At 63.3% G+C, this 19,803-nt stretch overlaps 1 protein-coding gene across 5 annotated transcripts in view; it reads left to right on the top strand.

Annotated features, from left to right (window-relative positions):
- Nucleotides 1-18,180, top strand: part of CCDC57 (coiled-coil domain containing 57) — a 39,768-nt gene extending 21,588 nt beyond the window's left edge. For 3 of the 5 annotated variants that reach the window (XM_036303789.1, XM_036303792.1, XM_036303790.1), the window contains exons 16-19: nt 3,851-3,945; nt 4,741-4,863; nt 5,304-5,517; nt 17,816-18,180. In XM_036303789.1, the coding sequence (XP_036159682.1) occupies nt 3,851-3,945; nt 4,741-4,863; nt 5,304-5,517; nt 17,816-17,997 (614 nt within the window). In that variant the 3' untranslated portion in view covers nt 17,998-18,180. Of the gene's footprint in view, nt 1-3,850; nt 3,946-4,740; nt 4,864-5,303; nt 5,518-7,372; nt 7,767-17,815 lie in introns of those variants that run through there. The other 2 variants (XM_036303793.1, XM_036303794.1) reach the window with 2 other exon arrangements.
- The last annotated feature ends 1,623 nt before the right edge of the window (nt 18,181-19,803 follow it).

Genomic DNA, 19,803 nt, shown 5'->3' with positions numbered 1-19,803 from the left:
CGGGGGAGAGGCCCTCGCCCGCCCTTGGCTCGCAGGGGTGGGGTGGGGGGGGGCTTTCCTGGGGAAAAGGTGGGAGGAGGCGATACTGGAGAAAGCTTCATTTCTGCGCCTCGAACCCTGGGGTTTCCAGGTTTCAGTGCCCTGTGTGAAGCCCTTCGTCCACCTCACTGCGAGAAGCTACGGGAGACGGAGCTCTTCCCGTGAGAAACGGCCTTTTTTGTCCGAACCGTTTGGGTAGAAAAGGGAAAAGCCGTTTCAAGTGAAGCTGATAGAGTCTTCAGGTGTCGATGACTCGACTTGAGCCTTATTTCCGGGCCCGTGTTGCTCCTGCCTGTTGTGGAGGGTGCCCGTGTGCATGTGGACCCCACGCGATGGCCGGTGGCGGCCGTGGGGACACTGAGCCGCTGGGCGAGGGCAGACGGAATGGGCACTCTAGGCACTGACTCTGCGTCCAGCTCGACCGAAGTCCCTGCTGCACTTTTAAACGAGATGGGGGGGGTGGTCCCTGGGAAACTCGGGTTGGATTCCACGGAAATAAAGCTGCTTTCTTTTTGGTGAGTCCTCACCCAAGGATATTTTCCCGTGGATGTTTTTATTTTATTTTATTATTTTTTTGGTCTTTTAAGATCCATGGATGTTTTTAGAGAGCGTGGAAGGGAGGGGGAGAGACAGAGAGAAACGTCATGTGAGAGAGACACGTCGATTGGTTGCCTCCTACACAAGCCCTGACCAGGGCCAGGGATTGAGCCTGCAACCGAGGCTGTCTTTGACCAAAATTGAACCCAGGACCGATGCTCTATCCACTGATCCAAACCAGCCCAGCGGGCTCACTCTTCCACCTCTAACTTTCTAGTAAATTTCTCTCCTAATTTGACCAAAAAATATGATACAAAATGTTTCCAAACAGGTTGTAAATAGAGTGGACTTGTTTGAGGCCCTTCCACTTTGGGGGGATCCTTGGGGGTCTTTGTCCCTCCAGCCTGGGGTAGTGCTGGTGACAGACTTCGCTGTCACCCACCTCGTTTCGTAATAACTGTTGTCAGCTCCCTGCCGACTGTCCCCCTTTAACTCGGTGTCTCTGCGAGGCGTCAGGCTGAGTGGCAGCTGCGGTCGGGGTTGTCTGACACGCCTGATGTCGTTATCGTTTTAAGCCCATTGATCAGGGCAGGTGATTCATTGACAGAAGCTCCTGAGGGCCCTCCCTCAGTCAAAGCCGGGTCTCTAACCGAGGCCCCTAGCTGGGCCTTTGAGGACAGTGAGAGGTGGGAGGGGTGGTTCCGACAGGTGACTCCTGAGCTCAGGTGGACAGGGAGCGGCGGGTACTGATCCCACAGGCTTTTGATCCGGGCCCTCTTAGAGCTGATCTCCTGTGAGCCTTTTCTAACGTCTTTGATGGCAGCTGTCTTGGAGTTTTGCAAAGCAGGTGTCCTCCTCCTCCAGTCGCTGAGCAGCCCTTGCTGTTCCGTGAGCTCGTAGAACCGCCTGGTCTGACGGAAGGCCCTCGCCTCCCCACTGAGTTCGAGGCTGTTGCTTCTTTGCGAGCGGCCGGCGGTTGGCAGGGCCCCGGCCGCAAGCAAGAGCTTAGCCCACGCTCTGTCCGGCATGACCAGCTGCCCGTGGGTGCAAGACCCACACTTTCTTCTGGCTGAGCTTGGCCCTAGCCTGACAGTTACCGAGCCACGTCCACGGAAGGAGCTCGCCGCGGTTTAGGCTGGGCGCTCTAAAAGCTGCTTTCTAGGTAGAAGTTTTTCCAATTTAAAGGATTCATCTCAGTAGTGACTCAGACCGATAGTCCTTTCATGGCTGACCCCTGGGCACAGGTGCCCGTCTCCGAAGGGAGTGCCCAGGGCAGCTCAGGCCCCAGGAGCTCCTCAGGTGGTCGGAGAAGGAGCCGCCCTCACCATGGGCGCTGGGGTGGTGGGCGCACATGGTGTCCTGTCGCCCACAACAGGAGGCGCCTCGGCCACAGACCCGCTAACTCGTGGCTGCGGCGAGCTCTACTGGGACGGGGTTGTTGGGGCCTCTCCTGACACTCCCCAGAGAGCCGGCCCAGCCGGGCAGGGCCATGCGGAGCCCAGTCTGTCGCCCTGCCCAGGGGCACCCGTGAGGGCACGTTCCAGATGGTGGAGGCCCGAGAAGATGTTCCCTGTGGTCGCAGCCAGGCTCTCGAGGTGAAACAGGAACCGTGGCCGTCGCTGGGAAAGGAGAGGAGGAAACCTGAGCACTCACTCACCCTCTGACCGAAATTAGAGAAAGAAAAAGGGCCCTCACCCTGAAGACACAGGTCCGGCGGCCGATGCGCAGGAATTTCCTACCTTCCGCAGCTGTTGTCAGAGGCCGCGGGGCCGCTGGGAGTCCCGCCCGGGTGCTAATGGCTGGTGTGAGAAGGACGTTGACACAGAAGTTCCTGGGAGAAAAGAACAGCTCAGTCTGTGCACACGGAGGCCTCAGAAATGGAACCTACAGGAATGACCACAGCCAGCAGTTTCCTGTGTTTTAGACAAAGAAACTGCAGGACAGACAGGCTGGTGCTCCATCAGAGGAGCCTCAGCTGTGCTCACACCCTGGCGAGTCCCTGTCTGACCAGGCGGCCGGCCCTGCCTCCCGGCTCAGGCTGCCAAGGGTCCCTCCAGGGGTGCAGCCTGGACAGAAAGGCTCTACGGAGAGTCCACGCTGACGGGCCACGCCGGCTGCGGGTCACAGTGCGGTCAGGCCCAGGCCCAGGCAGGAGCTCCTATCGTAAAAGGCTTATCTTCGCCTCAAACCAGCTCTGCCCATTGTTGTCCTGCATCGACTTTAACACACAGTGACCCGCCCCTGCACCTCCCTCCTCCCTGACCTTCCTGTCCCCTCCCCCATCCCAGTGCATAGAAGCTGCTGCATTTGAGATCTTGCTCCTGGCATTGCTGCCAGTTTGGTTCAAACAAACTCCTACCCATTTTCTTCTTAGTCAATGGGGTGGCCGCCCTGAGCCCCACAGCACACCCCCCGCCACCCCCCACTGAGGAGCCCAGTGCATCCCACCTTCAGCAGGTCCTGCCCCCCAGACCCCAGTCCAGCCAAACTCCCAGCCTCTGAGCCTGTGCCTGGCGTCTGTGTTGGGAGCGCCAGTCCCTGGTGGCCGTGCTCAGCCTCTGCTCGGCGCCTGTGCTGAGGGCGGCTGTTGCCACCTTCACATTTGCTTCTGGGAGGCGGTGTCTGTGGGCTGCCTGCCTCTTCCGGGTCGATGGCGGTGCCACGGTGTGCATCGCCACGCGACGCCAGCAGTTCCAGCCACAGAGGATTCGGCGTGGGAAGCTCGCGTTGGACGGGCCCGACCCGCTGTGGAGAGGCCAGCTCCACGGGAATGGCATCTTGCGGTCCGTCCCGTGCAGACGCGCGTCCAGGCTCTCTAGGCGACGGAGCCCCACCTAGTGAACGAGCGGAGAGTCTCTGGAGCCTGGGTCACGTCTAAGGAAGAACGCGGAGCCTGCCCCTCAGTGCCTGGGCTCCAGGAGCCCCCCGCAGCCACCCAAACCCTCGACACTCACTCCGCCGCGGCCGTAGAGGAGGGGCCGGAGTCGGAGAGCGCCCGCACACGGCCTCGCCGCTCACTGGTCCCGCGGGGAGGGCGTCTCTGGGTCTGTTCGCGATGTGTTGCTGCCACTTGGAGAAGCTGGGGAAGGGTTGTGGCTGCAGGAGGCTGTCCGCGTGTCCGGTGGCTGCGGAGCCGCAGGAATGCGGGGTCTTGCGCACAGCTCACAGCCGTGCACCCCAAGCTCTCGGTGAAAGAAGGGACTGGGTCTGAAGGGGACATGTATGTATCAGTGTGAGATGTGCACACACCAACCCTCCCTCATCTGGTTTCCAGGGAAACCGTGTCACCCCTGCCCCAGCCCCGAAGCCCGGAAGCGCCCAGGCCCAGGCCCACCTCTGGGGCCGCTGCAGCCGCACGTCACAGCCCAGGTACCTCTCCTTCACTAAGAAATGCATTTCCAGCAGCTTTTCACTAGTTTCTTAAGTGTTACATTTTCATTACAGAAACGTCAAAATATCACAAACACGATCTTTTTTCCCCTAACAACACAATCTTAAAAGCCCTCGCTTTTCAGCACCGAGACATAGTTGCCCATGACACTTGGTTGTTTCCTGCCGTTTATGGAAATCATAAAGTAATCATGCATACGCTCTGTAGCCTTACCCATGGATCCGCTGCCTCCTGCACGCCCCACACTGGGGACCGAGCCTGCAACCAGGCCTGTGCCCTGACCGGGATTGGAACCCTGACCTCCTGGCTCATAGGTCGGCGCTCAGCCCCTGAGCCGCGCGGCCGGGCGGTTCCTGTCTTTACCACGAAGTGCTGTGCAGTCCTGTCCCACCCTGATCTGTTGGACGCTTTGCAGATACTTGTCTCCCAATGTGTGGCTGGTCTCCCCAGTTTATTTTAAATGAATTAAAATTAGAGCAAGCAGGTGGCCGGTGGCCGGCGGCCTTTAGTGCCGGGAGGCGAAGCTGCTGGGGAGCATGAGGTGGGGCTGAGCGATCAGCGGGCGCAGGAGGGCGCAGAGCCGCGGGGGGCGGGGGGAGGCTGGGCCTGTCCCTGCTGTGGGCGCTGCGCGTGCCTCCCTTTTGGCTGACGCCACCCGGATAAGTCCTCCTTCCAGCCGTTTGGGGAGTTTCTTCCTCACCTCGCAGGGCAGCTCAGTGACATGCCCCTCGGGGACCAGACTCTGAGCCCCTTTCACGTGCATTTCCCTGCAGGACGCTAGGAGCGCGAGGGAGGCTTCCTCCGAATTCTCGGGGGAGAGCCAGGCCCGGGGGGCGCCCTTCCGCAGACACGGTGCCCGGCAAGGCTGCGCGGGAGCCACGGGGAGGCCAGGGCAGGTACGTGGGTCTGGGGGTGTGCGCGTCTCAGGCGCAACGCTTGCTGTCACCGGAGCGGCCGTGGCTCTGAGTGGCAGTCCTCGCGGCTCGGATCCTCGCTTGGGGGTGGTGAGCTGTAGGGCAGGAGAGCGTGCCCAGTCAGAGCGCTGGGTGGGGCTGGACCCCGGGGCCCCCAGCAGCCCTGCCTGTTCGCCCGCGGTAGAGTGGGGCCCCAGCAGGTGCCTTCCCTCCAGACCGCCCCACGCCCCGTGCTCAGAGGGACCACGGCCACAGCGCTGCTGCCTCCGGGCCCCCTCCTGGCCCTCGAGGTCTCCCCACAAGGCCTGTCTGTGGGCCGTGCCCACTGCCTTGTCACCCGGCGAAGGGGAACGGGGAGCCCGTTGTCTCCTCTGGGCTGGAGGTGGGCCCTCGAGGACGAGCCTTCGTTCTACCCTCTGTAGAAGCAGCACGGACTCCCCCCAGCAGCCTGCACGCGAGCTCATCAGAAAGAGAACCGGTCCCCACAGCCACAGGCCCAGGGAGCCGGCCAGGACGCCAGGCACCACACCCAGGGGTCCTCCTCGCCCGCCAGCAGCTCCCTCCGGGACACGTGGAAGGTGCTCGAACTGGGATCCAGCCCGTCCGGCCTCACCTCCCAGGGTGACTCGGCGCCAGGTGGGCAGAGCACCGCGGGGGGAGGGAGGGGGCCGCGCCAGGTGACATACCAGTCCAGGTCCCGCACTTGGTTTGGTCACCTGTGCGCCCAGTGTCCTTCCTCACACCTGGTGGCTGAGCAGGTCCCCAACACAGCGTCCGACAGGTGGCCCCGCGACAGGACACGGGCCGGGAGGAGCTGGTGCGCTGGACAGGTGGGCCCTGGGGAGAGAGCCCCTCGGCCGGCCCAGCCCCGCCTTGAGGCCCCCCCACCCCCGGCAGGAAAGCCTGTGGGGAGGGCCCCTGGGGGCGGCGTGGGGCCGACGCAGCCAGAGGGCAGAGGGCCTGGCCAGTGTGGGGCAAGGGTGAGGGCGTTGGCCTGCCTCCGAGAACGCAGGTTTGATTCCGGGCAAGGCACACACCTGAGCTGAGGGTTGTTCCCGACCCTGGTCAGGGCACGTGGGGAGGCGACCAATCAATGTTTCTCTCCCCGCCTTCCCTGCTGTTCTCTGAAAACCCGCGGGAAAATATCCTCCGACGAGGGTAACACAAAGGAAGAAGGGCAGAGGGAGGGGCGCTGTCAGGACGCGGATTGGCGAGAACTCAGGGCGTCCAGGGGGCACAGAGCGCCCACTCCAGGCTCACACCGCAGCCCCGGAGCCGTGTCCTGGTGAGCGCCTCCAGGGCGGGTTAGCCTGTCCAACCCAGGACAGCAGCGTCGCAGCGAGTCGCCGCGAGACTAGGCCTCGGGGCCGTGCAGGGGTGACCCCAAGGGGTACTCTGTCCGAAGTCTGACCTCGTCCAATTTGGGCAGAGTCACAGCTCCTCGCCTCTGCCTGTTCTGTGGGCACGGGGCTGTGGGCGCGGGCCTGTGGGCGCGGGCCTGTGGGCATGGGTGTGAGGCTGTGGGCACGGGCCTGTGGGCATGGGTGCGGGGCTGTGGGCGCGGGCCTGTGGGCATGGGTGCGGGGCTGTGGGCGTGGGCCTGTGGGAGCGGGCCTGTGGGCATGGGTGTGAGGCTGTGGGCACGTGGCTGTGGGCGCGGGCCTGTGGGCATGGGTGCGGGGCTGTGGGCGCGGGCCTGTGGGAGCGGGCCTGTGGGCATGGGTGTGAGGCTGTGGGCACGTGGCTGTGGGCGCGGGCCTGTGGGCATGGGTGCGGGGCTGTGGGCGCGGGGCTGTGGGCACAGGGCTGTGGTGTGGGCGCAGGGCCGTGGGTGCGGGGCTGTGGCGTGGGCACGGTTGTCACGTGGAGCCAGGTGTTTATTTTATTTTAATTTATTATTTTTTAAATATGCCTGCATGTTACATGTGCTTGTAGTTTGGGTCTCTTTATAATGAAGAGTTTTAAGAGGGAGACGTGGTCAACCGGGTGGGATGCTATGAGAGGTTGGTGAGGTGGGGACCGTGGTCTCGGGGTCGTGGTCTTGGCGTATTCGTGGCTGGTCCCCAGTGGTGGCTGCAGGACTGGGGGGGTACGGGGGACGGGACGACGCTGCCTCTAGAGCAGCCGTGGGCAAACTACGGCCCGTGGGCCGGATCCGGCCGTTTGAAATGAATAAAACTATTGAAAAAAAAGACCTTATCCTTTTTTTTTTATTTTTTATTTTATTTTTTTAATATATTTTTTATTGATTTTTTACAGAGAGGAAGGGAGAGGGATAGAGAGTTAGAAACATCGATGAGAGAGAGATATCGATCAGCTGCCTCCTGCACACCCCTCACTGGGGATGTGCCCAAAACCAAGGTACATGCCCTTGACCGGAATCGAACCTGGGACCCTTCAGTCGGCAGGCCGACACTCTATCCACTGAGCCAAACCAGTTAGGGCGACCGTACCTTTTTATGTAATGATGTTTACTTTGAATTTATATTAGTTCACACAGACACTCCATCCAGGCTTTTGTTCCGGCCTCCGGTCCAGTTTGAGAACCCATTGTGGCCCTCGAGTCAAAAAGTCTGCCCACCCCTGCCTAGAGCCAGCGCAGCCCAGTTGTAATTACCTGCAAAACGTCTCTTGGGCCCGTGGCTGCTGATTGCGCTCCCGGGGGACAGTCCTCAGGGACGAGCTCTGGTGAAGACGCGCTGCCCATTAGACACGTCAGCATCTCCGCGAGGTGCTGCCCGGGAGCCCTGGCGCTGTGGGCAGAGCAAAGCGGCCGTGGGCAGTGAGAGGCTCTGGCCGCCACGTAACACGGATGGCTGGTACAGCGGGTGACACTAGGCTCCTGGTTTTCAGGTGGGGCCAGAGCTGTCCCGCCCCTCCTGCCCAGCCCCCGCCACCCTCCCAGCGCCCAGGCTGCCCCTGTGCCTGTCTGGCCAGGTGCCGCTGTATTCCCCACCCTGGCCCGCTCCTGCCCGCACCTCAGACACCCCCTCACCTCCCGCTTCCTTCCCGGGCACCAGCCCGCACCTCACTTTGCCTCATTTATTTGGATTCTGTTGTCTGCTCGGGGGTTGGGGGGTGTCGTCCTTGACCCGTGAACCCTGGCTGGCACGGGGGGGGGGGGGGGCGGTAGTGCAGGGCCCCTGGAAGGGGTGCCGGCTCAGGCAGAGTGTGGGGTAGAGAAGCTCCGGCTGGGAGCACTTATGTAAAGGCACCTGGTTCTGCACCTCGAGTGGCCGTGTGTGAGCCTGGCGGCGGGTGGACAGAGACTGTTTTGAAGCTAAAAAACGTGGACTTTCAAGTTCTAGAGTGACAGCCTGAGGGGAGGCGATGGTGAGGCTGAGGCCTGGCCCTGGGCAAAGGACCCCTCAGCCCCCCTCGGCCCCTCCCAGCCCCCCTCGGCCCCTCCGCCTTCCCCAGCCTGGAGGCCAGTGAAGTGGTTCTCCCTCTGGAGCCACAGGCAGGGCCCACGTCCCACCCTCGCCCTCACCCAGGCCAGGCTGGAGCAGCCTCGGTGCAGGCTGGACCCAGTGTTTACAATCACAGGGTCAACCCGAGGGGTGATTTAAAAATCACAAACTTCCAAGACAATTCTTTTCTAACCTCAGAGATGGTCAAACTGGAAAGATATTCTTCAGCAACATAAGACAGGCCGTCTGAGCAGGTCAGCTGCCCCCTGGCAGCCACGGGGCAGAGGGAGCCCCACCTCGGGGCCTGGGATCAGTGGGAATGGGGGGGTGAGCAGTGAGTCAGCCCTCCCCGCCCCAGTCCCCCGCCCCGCTTGCCCGCTCGCCCGCTCGATTGAAAAGTGCGTTGTCTTTAGTTTCCCAGAGCCCAGGACTCAGGGTTTCCAGCAGCCGCCCCACCGCTCTGACCTCTGGTACCTGCTCCTCAGGCAGCCCTGCCCCGAGCACCCAGAGGCTGTGTGCCTGGGCAGAGGCGTGGGGGCTGGGAGTCCCATGAGCCCTCCCTCCTGTCCGCAGGCTGCGGCAAGCCCTCTCCTTGTTGCCGTCTGATAAGTGAGAGCAGGTGTCCCCTTACGGACCTTTTCAGTGTTGAGATCATGTGGGCTTTGTGTGTGGCTCAGGTTTTGTACCCGTTTTCAAGGCGACTACGAAGCTGGCAACAGGAGACACGGCCTGTTCACTGTGAGTTTGAAAGTCAGGACACCAGGAGGGAAGCGTCCAGGAGGCGACAGCCGCCCAGGCTCTGGGGGGGCCGGAGGGAGACTGGACACCCCTTTGTACAAGTGAATGCCCTCTGGGGGGTAAAGAGGGAGGACAGCTCGCCGCCCGTGCCGGCTGAGCGCCAGGCATGGTTGGTCACCGGCGGGGACTTGATCCCGTGGCAACTGACGCCACAGCTCCTGGGCTCCCATTTCCCAGTGGGGACACCGAGGCCCCGGCCTGAGGGACCGCCCGGCCGAGGAGCCAGCAGCCAGAGTCCCCTCCCCCAGTTCTGGAGCGGGGCAGCCACGAGGGTCAGACGGCTGATGGCGGGAGCCCTGAGGACTCACTGCTGGGCCAGCCTGGCGGGCAGGCGGCTGCTGCCCATGGGGCTCGGAGTCCCAGGGCTGGTGACGGTGCCGCCTGCTTCTCCCACGAGCACCTGCTCCGCCCGGCCGACGGGGAAGAGTGGATGGGGCAGCTTTCCGAGGGCGCAGTGCTGGGTGGGGGGTTCTTATTTAAACTTGGTCTTTTTGCAAATTCCACTAGTTCCTCCTGGAATGACATGAGTTTCCTTTAGAAAGGGTTGCGTCAGATGTGGAGGTGCGGGCTGCGCAGGGTGACAGCGCAGCCAGGTCCTGTGGGCAGCTGTTATCTGAGGACCCAGATAAAAAGCAAAACAGAAGCCTCTTGCCACAGCTGTGTCCTGGAGCCCACGCCTCTGTGCCCTCTGCCCCACCCGGCAGTCCTGGCAGTCCCGGGGTCACCCACCCCGGTCCCGCAGCCCCCAGGCCCCGAGTCCACCGGGCAGGGCACGGCCCAGCACCCGGCCCGTGGGCCTCAGGCGGCATCTGGCTGAGCTGACTGCCGGGCCGTGGCCTGGTCCCGCGGGTGAGTCGATGACACCACCCCATGTCCCTGTGGCGGGGCGGGTCCAACAAGCCAGTTCTTCCCGCCCTGTAAGAGCTGGCTCTTCCTGCAGGGCCGCCAGGGCCGAGGGCGGCCCACACCGTTTGCTTGAGGAGCTCCGGGCAGTGAGGTGCACCTGCCGCCGGATGCGGGGCCCAAGTGGGGGAGGGACTGGCCGTGTGCCTGGCCTTTCTGTTGGCCTGGCTCCTGAGTCCCCACAGCCCTCCGCTCCCACACGTCCCATTGTCCAGGCTGGGGGACAGTCCAAGGTCATGCATCGAGTTCTGGGAGCAGACCCCAGGAGCTGCTCCTGCCAGCGCCTGCCCGCCGGCACCCCTCACCCGCAGGGCCCCTGACCCGCCCAGCGGACCTGTGCTGCACGGCCTGGGACCGGCCACCTGCCACCTGCCCGCCTGGAGCTCCCGACACTCCCTCGCCCACGCTGCCCGTCACGGATCTTTAAACCTTTGCCAAACCCACAGGTCAGAACGGACTCAGTTCTGCTTGGTGCACTGGGAACTTGCCCGCTGAGCTGAACGGCCATGGCCTGTTCACAACGAGTTCGTTGGTCTCTGCCAGTCGTTGGCTCTGCCAGGAGGCCCGCCCCCCGCTCAGCTCCTGGGCCAGCTCCCTGCTGTGCTCCCTCCTGTGCTCCCTCCTGTGCTCCCTGCTCCTCCCACCTCCTGCTCCCTCAGTCCCTCTTCCCAAGCTTCTCGTCACTCACGTGGAGACCGCCTCCTGCCCTCACAGCAAGGAGCCCCAGCCCCAGCGCCTGGGAGAGGCGCCCGTTCGGGAGGGAGGCACCTGTCCCTGGGTCTGAGTGTGCAAAGGGGGTCCCGCGGATCATCAGCCCACGGCCACGTGAACAGCTCCTGCAACAGCCAGCCCAGCCCGTGGTGCCTGGTGACGGGGCAGGAGCAGGAGCTCTGGCTCTCACTGCTCCTCTCCAGCTGGGCCCTGAGCCGGCTCCAGCCCCTCTTCCTCAGTCCCTTTCCTGTAGAATGGGTGTCAATAAATGGCAAGGCTCTGGCCGTGTGGTTCAGTGGATAGAGCAGAGTTCTGTGGCCTGAAGGGTCCCGGTTCCATTCCAGTCCAGGGCACGTACCTCGGTTGTAGGCTTGATCCCTGGCCCTGGTAAGGGTGAGTGCGGGAGGCCGTCGATCGATGTCTCTCTCACATCAATGCTGCTCTCTCTGTCTCTCCCCCTCCCTTCCCCACGTGAGGACAAGCAAACAAACAAAAAGGCAAGAAAACAGCTCAGTGTTCGCTGCGGTTACGAGGCCAGAGTGACAGGCACTCCGTTTTCTCTCTGAGCCCAAAGCAAAGAAACAGCACCAGTTGGACGGAGCTACAAGGAGGGATTTCAGCCGTGTTAAAGGTGGGACGGTGGAGGAGTGCGTCCTGCCTGAGGGGCGAAGCTCAGGACGGATAGCACGTGACAGAGAAGCGGCCGGTCAGTCCGCGAGGACGGTCAGTGAGAGACAGAAGCGGCCCGTCCGCGAGGACGGACAGTGAGAGACGGGCGGCCGGTCAGTCCGCGAGGACGGTCAGTGAGAGACAGGGGCGGCCGGTCAGTCCGCGAGGACGGACAGTGAGAGACAGGGGCGGCCGGCCAGTCCGCGAGGACGGACAGTGAGAGGGGCGGCCGGTCAGTCCGCGAGGACGGTCAGTGAGAGACGGGCGGCCGGTCAGTCCGCGAGGACGGTCAGTGAGAGATAGGGGCGGTCGGTCAGTCCGCGAGGACGGTCAGTGAGAGATAGGGGCGGCCGGTCAGTCCGCGAGGACGGTCAGTGAGAGATAGGGGCGGCCGGTCAGTCCGCGAGGACGGTCAGTGAGAGTGGCGGCCGGTCAGTCCGCGAGGACGGTCAGTGAGAGACGGGCGGCCGGTCAGTCCGCGAGGACGGTCAGTGAGAGATGGGCGGCCAGTCAGTCCGCGAGGACGGTCAGTGAGAGACGGGGGCGGCCGGTCAGTCCGCGAGGACGGTCAGTGAGAGACGGGGGCGGCCGGTCAGTCCGCGAGGACGGTCAGTGAGAGACGGGCGGCCGGTCAGTCCGCGAGGACGGTCAGTGAGAGACGGGCGGCCGGTCAGTCCGCGAGGACGGTCAGTGAGAGACGGGCGGCCGGTCAGTCCGCGAGGACGGTCAGTGAGAGACGGGGGCGGCCGGTCAGTCCGCGAGGACGGTCAGTGAGAGACGGGCGGCCGGTCAGTCCGCGAGGACGGTCAGTGAGAGACGGGGGCGGCCGGTCAGTCCGCGAGGACGGTCAGTGAGAGACGGGCGGCCGATCAGCCCGCGAGGAGGGAGCACCTTGACCTCCGAGCTCCGCTCTGTGCAGAGGCCCGAGAAACCCGCGGCCATCGCTGCTCTCCCATGAGCTCTGACACTGACTCAGGTCGACCCAGTACTGCCCCTCTCACGGGAAACCAACTCTTTCCCCAAAAATTCATGCAAAACGCTAACCCCCAGGACCTCGGGGCACCACCACCTTAGAAATAGGGTTGCTGAGATGCAGTTAGTTAGGATGGGGACCAGTGAGCGTGGCGAGCCCTTGTAAAGAAGAAGGTGGGCACAGACACGCAGGGACGACCCCGTGTCCACGCGAAGGCAGAGCTGGGGTGAGGGGACCGCAAGCCGAGGGGCCGCGGGGACTTGGTTCCGAAGCTCTGGCCTCCGACGGAGACAGCCAGCCCCTGTTGTCGGAGGCCCCCCGAAAGAAGCGCTGGAGAGCTTGGCGTTTTGTATGGAGAATGCTTCCCTTTTCTAATATTGGCAACTAATTTAAAATCGAAACAAAGCGTGGGCCAATGGCAGCTCAGGTCCGTGGCTCCCAGTCCTGGGAGCCAGACCCAGCAGCCTGGGTGGGCCTCCAGCTGGGCGACCAGGACGCTCCTGTCAGCGGCGCAGCTCTGGGGCGCCCTTCCCAGCCCCGGCAGGACTGGGCTGCACCCGCTAGCACGCGGTCACCCGTGGGCAGGCCCCGACGCCTTCCCATCCGCCCCTCCTGGCGCCACGCGGGTTTGAGTGGAGAGCGTCCCAGGCCTTGCCCAGCTGAGCCCGGGCCTCGGGCAGGAACAGGCCGTTGGCCCCAGGACGCTTTGTGTTTGTCCTGAAGCTGGCTCGGCGGCAGTCGGGAGGAGCAGCTGCTTGTGATGCAGGTTGTGAGGACAGAAAAGGGGGAGCCTCACAGGACAGGTATGACCCCACGGAAGGTGGCTTCCGTCTGCGTCCTCTCCCTGCACCAACCAGAGAGCTCCCCTGGGGCCTGGTGAGGCCAAGACCCCGGCTCCAGCCATCAGTGGTCCCCTGTCCCTGCGACCAGGGAACTATCCACTAGGTGTTTCGACACCCAAGATGCTGGGGTCCTGCCCCAGCAGGTCCAGGGGTCCCCAAAGGTGTGGACGGAGTCGGCGAAGAAGGAAGGACACGGAGACAGCGTTCAGTTGATCAGCAGCCTAGCCAGGATCTCTAGCCAAGTTCTGGTCAGGATCTCCAGCGAAGTTCTGGTTAGGATCTCCAGCCAGGTTCTGTGTCCATGTTCTCTTGCTAGGTTCTCCAGCCAGGTTCTCCAGCCAGGTTCAGTCACCAGGTTCTAGTCAGGTTCTCTTGCCATGTTCTATCCAGGTTCTGTAGCCAGGTTCTGTCTCTAGGTTCTTCAGCCAGGTTCTCTCACTAGGTTCTGTCTCTAGGTTCTGTGGCCAGTTTCTGTCCAGGATCTTTTGCCATGTTCTCTCGCTAGGTTCTGTCTCTAGGTTCTGTGCAGGTTCTGTGTGTAGGCTCTGTGTCCTGTTGTCTTCTTACATCTGTATTTATACCAGTTGATTCCAATCCTATCAGTCTCTATTCCAAAGGTTAGGGCGTTTCTTATCTCCATTCCAGGGAGTAAAGATTATGTAACTTAAGCATGATTGTTCGTAGTTAAAGTGATTAATTACCCGCCTGGCACTTAGTTAAGAGGTTTTATTCCCTCCCTAACTTCAGGGGAAAATCCTTACCTGGGGAAACAACCTTTCTCAGAGAGGTGACCTTGGTTAAAACACATAGTGCCAAGAAGGTGAGCAAACATATTAAGAACAGTATGCCATATATGCCAGGTCCCTTGAAACAGCAAGGATGGACCGGCTCCCGGCACCAAGAGGATTTATGGGGGGGATAAAGGGGGGCAGCCCAGCGCAGGTTGGCCCCTGCCCAGCTGGAGGGGTGCTTGTAGAAGGAACAGGAAGGAGCGGGAAGGGGAAGTGAGAACTGTGGAGCTTCCTTATGAGCAGTTCTTCCCTCAGGGTCCGTGGTGCTGGTGCGAGAACTGCCCCCCCTCCCCCCTGCTGGTGCTCCACCCAGACCCTGGTCCTGTTGCTGTCCTGGGGCCGGGCACACAGCCCCCAGCGGGCCCCGGGCACTCGGCTACCGGCGCTGACCTGGGCGAGTGGCTCCGGCCTGCCCTTCCTGATGCTGCCACCTGAGCCTCTCCGTGACCTGAACTGTTTGAGAAACAGAAGGTCGAACAGGCCTCTGTGAGCGCTCTTCTCGGAGCTGTTAGATTGCCACTTACGAAACAGCCTGTGTCGTAATAACTTTCAAAACGAAGCACATACTTGAAGCAGCAGCCAAATCAGCTTACTCCTCGGTGGTGCTTACGCTGAGGCCACAGCGCAGCCACCACTGCCGGCTGCCTCTCGCCAGCCTGTTACCGGGACTAGACCTTAGCGTCCCTCCAGGGACAGCCAGGCCTGGGACACAATGCAGGAAACCAGTGTTCAGGCCCGGGCTATGGTCCCTGAGTGGAGGGAACCGGCCGCCAGAGGGCCACCCCTCTCCCCCGCGGGCTTGCGCTGCAGTCAGGCCAGGAAGGAGGTGGCACAGGCACAGCCGAGTTATTGGGAAAGACCGTAGGTTTCCCAGATTTGTTTTATTTCTGGTGCGACCCGAGCCCCACGGTGCCTGGGAGGCCCAGCAGCCCCACTCCTTCCCCTCCCCCGCAGGGAAGCCTTTGCCAGTGTTGTAATGTACCCCGCGAATCACACAAGGACGCCTCAAGAAGTCAAATTAAGGAGTCACGTTTATTGCAAATCCGGGACCACGAGGGGGCATTTCGCTCTCCCAAACCTCACAGTGCCTCCCCAGCCCCAGCACCAGATTTACAGGCAGAGATCACAAAGGTATTGATTACATCCCAGGGTTTGGAATGAGGACCCTGGTTGCACAAAGCAGTTATAGAAGCGAAATTGAGCCGATTAGTTATCTACAAAGATTAATTATAGTTTTGGGTCTTCAGACCACTGAGTTGACAGAAACACATTATCTAGAGCCCCGGGGTTTTGGGACCACTGAGTCAACCAGAACGCATTATCTGTAGCCACTGAGGCAATTTAGGACAATTGTGCTGTCCTGGTTCCCAGGTACAGAGGAATGTGCGTTCTAAAACCGGTATGACCACAACCAACGGGTATTCACGTTACAATCAATAGGGTATTCATTCGAATGGGATGATTTATACAATTCAGAAAATCAAAGTAACTTTTCTATAGTTAGACAAAGCAAGTACGCACAGAAGCCAAACAGCAGGGTTACAGTTACTACAACTTCTACCTGAGATGATTGCCACCACACTTCACCCGAAGGAGCCAGGAGGGCTGGCACCTCGGAGCTGCTCTACATTCGCTTGCTTTTCTGGGCTCCCTGGCCGCTCCACCTGCATGGCCCTGGGCTTTGGGTGGAAGCTGCAGGGTGTGCACAGAAGCTTCACCTGCATCCCTCCGGCAGCAAAGGCCCAGAGAGGTCTCCCGGCCTCCTCGCGAGCCCGGTTCCCGGGGCCTGTCTGGGTCCACGAGATGGAACAGGAGCCACCCACTCACAGGCCTGGAGCTCTGCCAGGTCTGCATGGTCCCTGCTCGTGCTGCAGGCCTGGCGGCCCTGCCTGGCCTTGGGGGCCTCCCAAAGCAGCCGGGGGTCAGGGAGCGCCTTGAGTAGGACGGGCAGCCCTCCTGCGCAGCCACATTTCTGTGCAAAAGGAGAGGGTTGCCTCACTGACAGCTGTCCTCCCGCCAAGAGGAGCAGAGAGCAGCGTGGCCGTGTGGCCTGGCGGAGCACGGCGGGTGGGTGGGTGGGCGGGCGTGGGGACCCGGTCCCACTGGGCGGCTCAGGCCCCGCTGACCCGGTGCAGCCCAGGGCCCTGTCTGGAAGTGTATCTTTGGTGAACTTTACCTCCTTCCGTGTTTAGGCTTAGATCTCTGAGTCACTGATCAGAAAGGGGTTTCAGGGTGAGGAGACCTGGTGTTGAACTCGGCGTGCAGGGCTCCCGTGGAAGCAGAGGCCTCAGCAGAAACCTGAACATGGGGTGGTGGCCCCCAAGGGGGAACCCTGGGCAGCCAGGCCTGGCTGGGGAGGCCTGGTCTTGGGTCCTGCCCAGCCCCAGCCCAGGGAAGGCTCTGCAGAGCCGGGGCAAGCATGGGCTCGTGTCCCCCACCCTCAGCAGCCCAGCAGCCACCGGGGAGCTGGGACCCGAGTTGCTCCTGACAGGACATTGGGCACCCCCCCCCCCCTCCCAGCAGATCCAGGGGCCTGCCCAGGCCACACACTGGGCTCGGTCAGCCCTGGGCTCAGAGCTGGGGGCATAGGCGTCCAGGGAGGAAGCAGGGACAGCCCTGGGCTGGCCATTCCCTAGGGCCAGTTCAGAACCAGGGCCCTGAGAGGAACCTGGGCCGGGCTGGCAGAACAGGTCCTGCAAGAGGAGCAGGCAGATGGCAGTGGGGCAAGTTACTGTCTGCGCGGGCCCAGCTCCGATGACTCGGGTGGAGGCCACGTGGTGGCCACACGCGTGCGCTGAGGGGCAGCAGGCCTCAGAGGGGCAGACACCCGAGACCCCCTTTCCCCTCCTGTGGCTCAGAGCCCCCCCACCCCCAGCATCACGGGAGCCAGCCCCCACAGAAGCAGCGCGTCTGGGCCGGGCCGACCCTGCTCCTCGCCTCACTTCCCCCGTTAGCGCCCGCAGCGGCTCCGGGTGGACTGAGGCCAGGCCCTGTGTTGGGGGGAAGGTTCCCCGTGTCTCCGTGGTCAGAGTCCTGACCCCTTCCCTTCCACTGGCAGTGCCTCCCAGAAGGAAACCAAGCAGGCAGAGGTCAGAGGTCGGTGCCCTGGTGAGGTCAGGAGAGGGGTGGAGGGTCTGTGTGCAGAGATCATCCATGGACTTGTGTCCTCCGCCTCCAGGACTAGGCGTTCGGCCGGCAGCAGGAGGGTTAGGGCTCTGGGCACGCCTGGCAGGCCTCTGCTCACAGGCCAGCAGCTCACCCTGGGCTGCCTCCCAGCCCCATGCCAGCCCTGCCCTCTCCCCCCACTGCCTGCTGCCCAGCTGGCCCTCCTCATCCTCAAGCCTCACCTGTGCCACGTGCGGCCACGTGCTGGGCAGTCCCTCAGACCTCACACCACAGCGGCCACACGGCAGCCCCACCTGCCCCCGTAAGGCAGGGCCAGGCCTGCGCTCCCCCGAGGGCTGCTTTCTCATCGCATCTCGTTTTACGGAAGAAATACATTCTTAGTTCCAAAATGGAAGTTAAAGTTCGCGCTGCTGGGCAATGGGAGATGGATGTCCGCAAGCAAGGCCCATGGGCAGGGGGATGTGACAGTGGGGAGTAAGCCAGCCATTAGCCTCTCGCCCCACCCCCACCCCGCGCCCGTTGGGAAATGGTTATGACCGGAGATGGAGTGTTCCTGAGTGCCCAGTGGAGGGGCAGGCCCGGGCTCCTCCGCCGGACACCAGGGTGGGCCCTGAGGGTCGCTGCAGAGGGCTCTGGCCTGCGCGGGCTCCTGCGTGGCCCAGGGCTTCCCGCTGCCCCGTCACAGGCCTCCTTGTTTCCCTCTACCCGCAGAGCTCACAGCGCCTCCAGCCGCGGACAGCCCACCGCGCTCTGCTGGGACCTTCGCCATCAAAGGGATGAAGATAGAAGCCCAGGCCAAGGCCAAGGCCACCAGACCCTCCAGGGCTCACCCTGCAAAGCCTAAAGGCTGCCAGCAGCACCCCAAGATCCGGAACTACAACTTCAAAGACTAACTTCCTCAGCTCCCCCCCCTCCTTCTAGTGGGTTTGGGGGCCTGTGTCTTCATCTCCAGAGCAGAGGTATGTGTGTGCCAGGCGTGTGCGCGGGGGACTGTGAGCTGCAGCTCATGCTCCCCAATGCTGTTGGGGTGCCTCACAGGCCTAGCGAGGAGCCCATTAAATCCATGCCTCCCCCTCCTGCTGGCCCCGGAGTTGTTTATCTTCCTACTTGGTACAGGGCATCACCTGTGTCATCGCCCACAGCCGCCCACCTCACGCTGCTGGGGCGCAGAGCATGGGATGCCCACCCGCTGCACGCGTCCCCCAGAGCACGTGCAGGCGGGGGCCTTCCGCAGTGAGAGCTGCGAGCCCTGTGCTGGGTGCTCATGTCGGGTGCTGGGGGGGCCCAGACCCGGCACCTGCAAGAGTGAGAAACACCCCCTGACGCCACTCACTCTAAGGGCACAAACCTACCCCTCCCCCACCAGGAGAGTCCTGCCTGCAGGTCCTGATCTGGAGCCTCGGACTTTGTCCCAGTGCCCACCGCATGGCTTGGGCCGCCCGCCCGCCCGCCCGCCCGCTGAGGGAGAGGTGGCTGTGCCTTCAGGCAGGCGGGGCACTGTCTCCAGGAGGGTGGGAGGGCGACGGGGGCGGCTGCTCCCACCACCTGCTGTGTGACTGGGGGGCATCGCGTGGCCTGTGTCCTCTGCCTGCCTGGCTCACAGGTGTGGGGAGCGGGCAGCACTGGCCCAGGGAACTGCCTGATGCAAGGCCGAGGTCACAGACCCGGTCCCGTGGGCAGCGCTCCTGCCTCGCCCTGTGCGCAGGCGGCGCAGGCTCGGCCTCCCCACGGGCAGCACTGCTGTGTCCGCCGGTGCCCTGCTAGCGAGGCGCGGCCGCGCGACTTCCTGCAGCGGAGAAAGTGAGCGGGAGCCGGGTGTTTCCCGCAGAAGCACTTCCGACCCGCGCAGCCTCCTGCTCGGCGCGCCGGGTATGAAACGCTCTTCATCCGGGTAGAGGCGCGGGAGCGAGTGGCCACGTGCGCGCACGGGCTCCCGGAGGCTCCTTTGTTCATCGCTCCCGGCGGTGTCCGTGAGGCGCCGGCTCTCCCGACGGCCGCGCGGCTCTGGGCAGCGGGGAGGCGCCCGCTCGGCCGCCGCCGGGCCCGGAGGCGTTTCCGGGTCCCCGCGAAATGGGGCGCCGGGCAGGAAGGACCAGGCCCGCGGCGATGACCGGCAGTAACCCCGCCGGGGCTCCCTGGCTGGGTCAATGACCGCGCTCGCCCACGGCTGCCCGCGCGACGGCCCAGCCGCCCATCACCCTATCGCCTAGCAACGCCCACTCGCGCGCCGCCATTGGTCCGGCGTGCACGCCCCCGGCCCCCGATTGGCCGCGACTGCGGGGCGAGTCACGCCCCCAGCCAGGTCCGCGCGCTCGGACGCGGACACGTGCGTGCGTCCCCCGGGGTCCGCCTAACCCCCAGTGGGGCCCCGTGTGAACCCGGACACCCCAGCCACCCCGTCCCGTGCCACCCACGCGCCGCGCACACGTGGGCCCCGCGTAGCCAGGGGAGGGGGCGGCCGAGGAGGCGGGGGTGGGCGCGCCATGTGCCTCCTGGCGAACGGAAGTCGAGGCCCCCGCCGTCCCGGGCGCGCCCCCGAGAGGGTCCCGCCATCACCCCACCGGCGGCGGCGCGCGGTCCCGGGCGCAGCCCCGACGCTCATTGGCCTGGGCGGCGCCGCCGAGCTGTCAGCCCATGTGGCGTGTCCGCGCGGGGCGGCCGCGGTTAAATACGCCGGCGCCGGCCTAGAGGGAGCCAGA

This window comes from Myotis myotis, unplaced genomic scaffold (assembly GCF_014108235.1).
Source record: "Myotis myotis isolate mMyoMyo1 unplaced genomic scaffold, mMyoMyo1.p scaffold_m19_p_38, whole genome shotgun sequence".
NCBI lineage: Eukaryota > Metazoa > Chordata > Mammalia > Chiroptera > Vespertilionidae > Myotis > Myotis myotis.
Note: the sequence above shows the minus strand (reverse complement) of the source record. Positions and strands in the feature narration are given on the sequence as shown.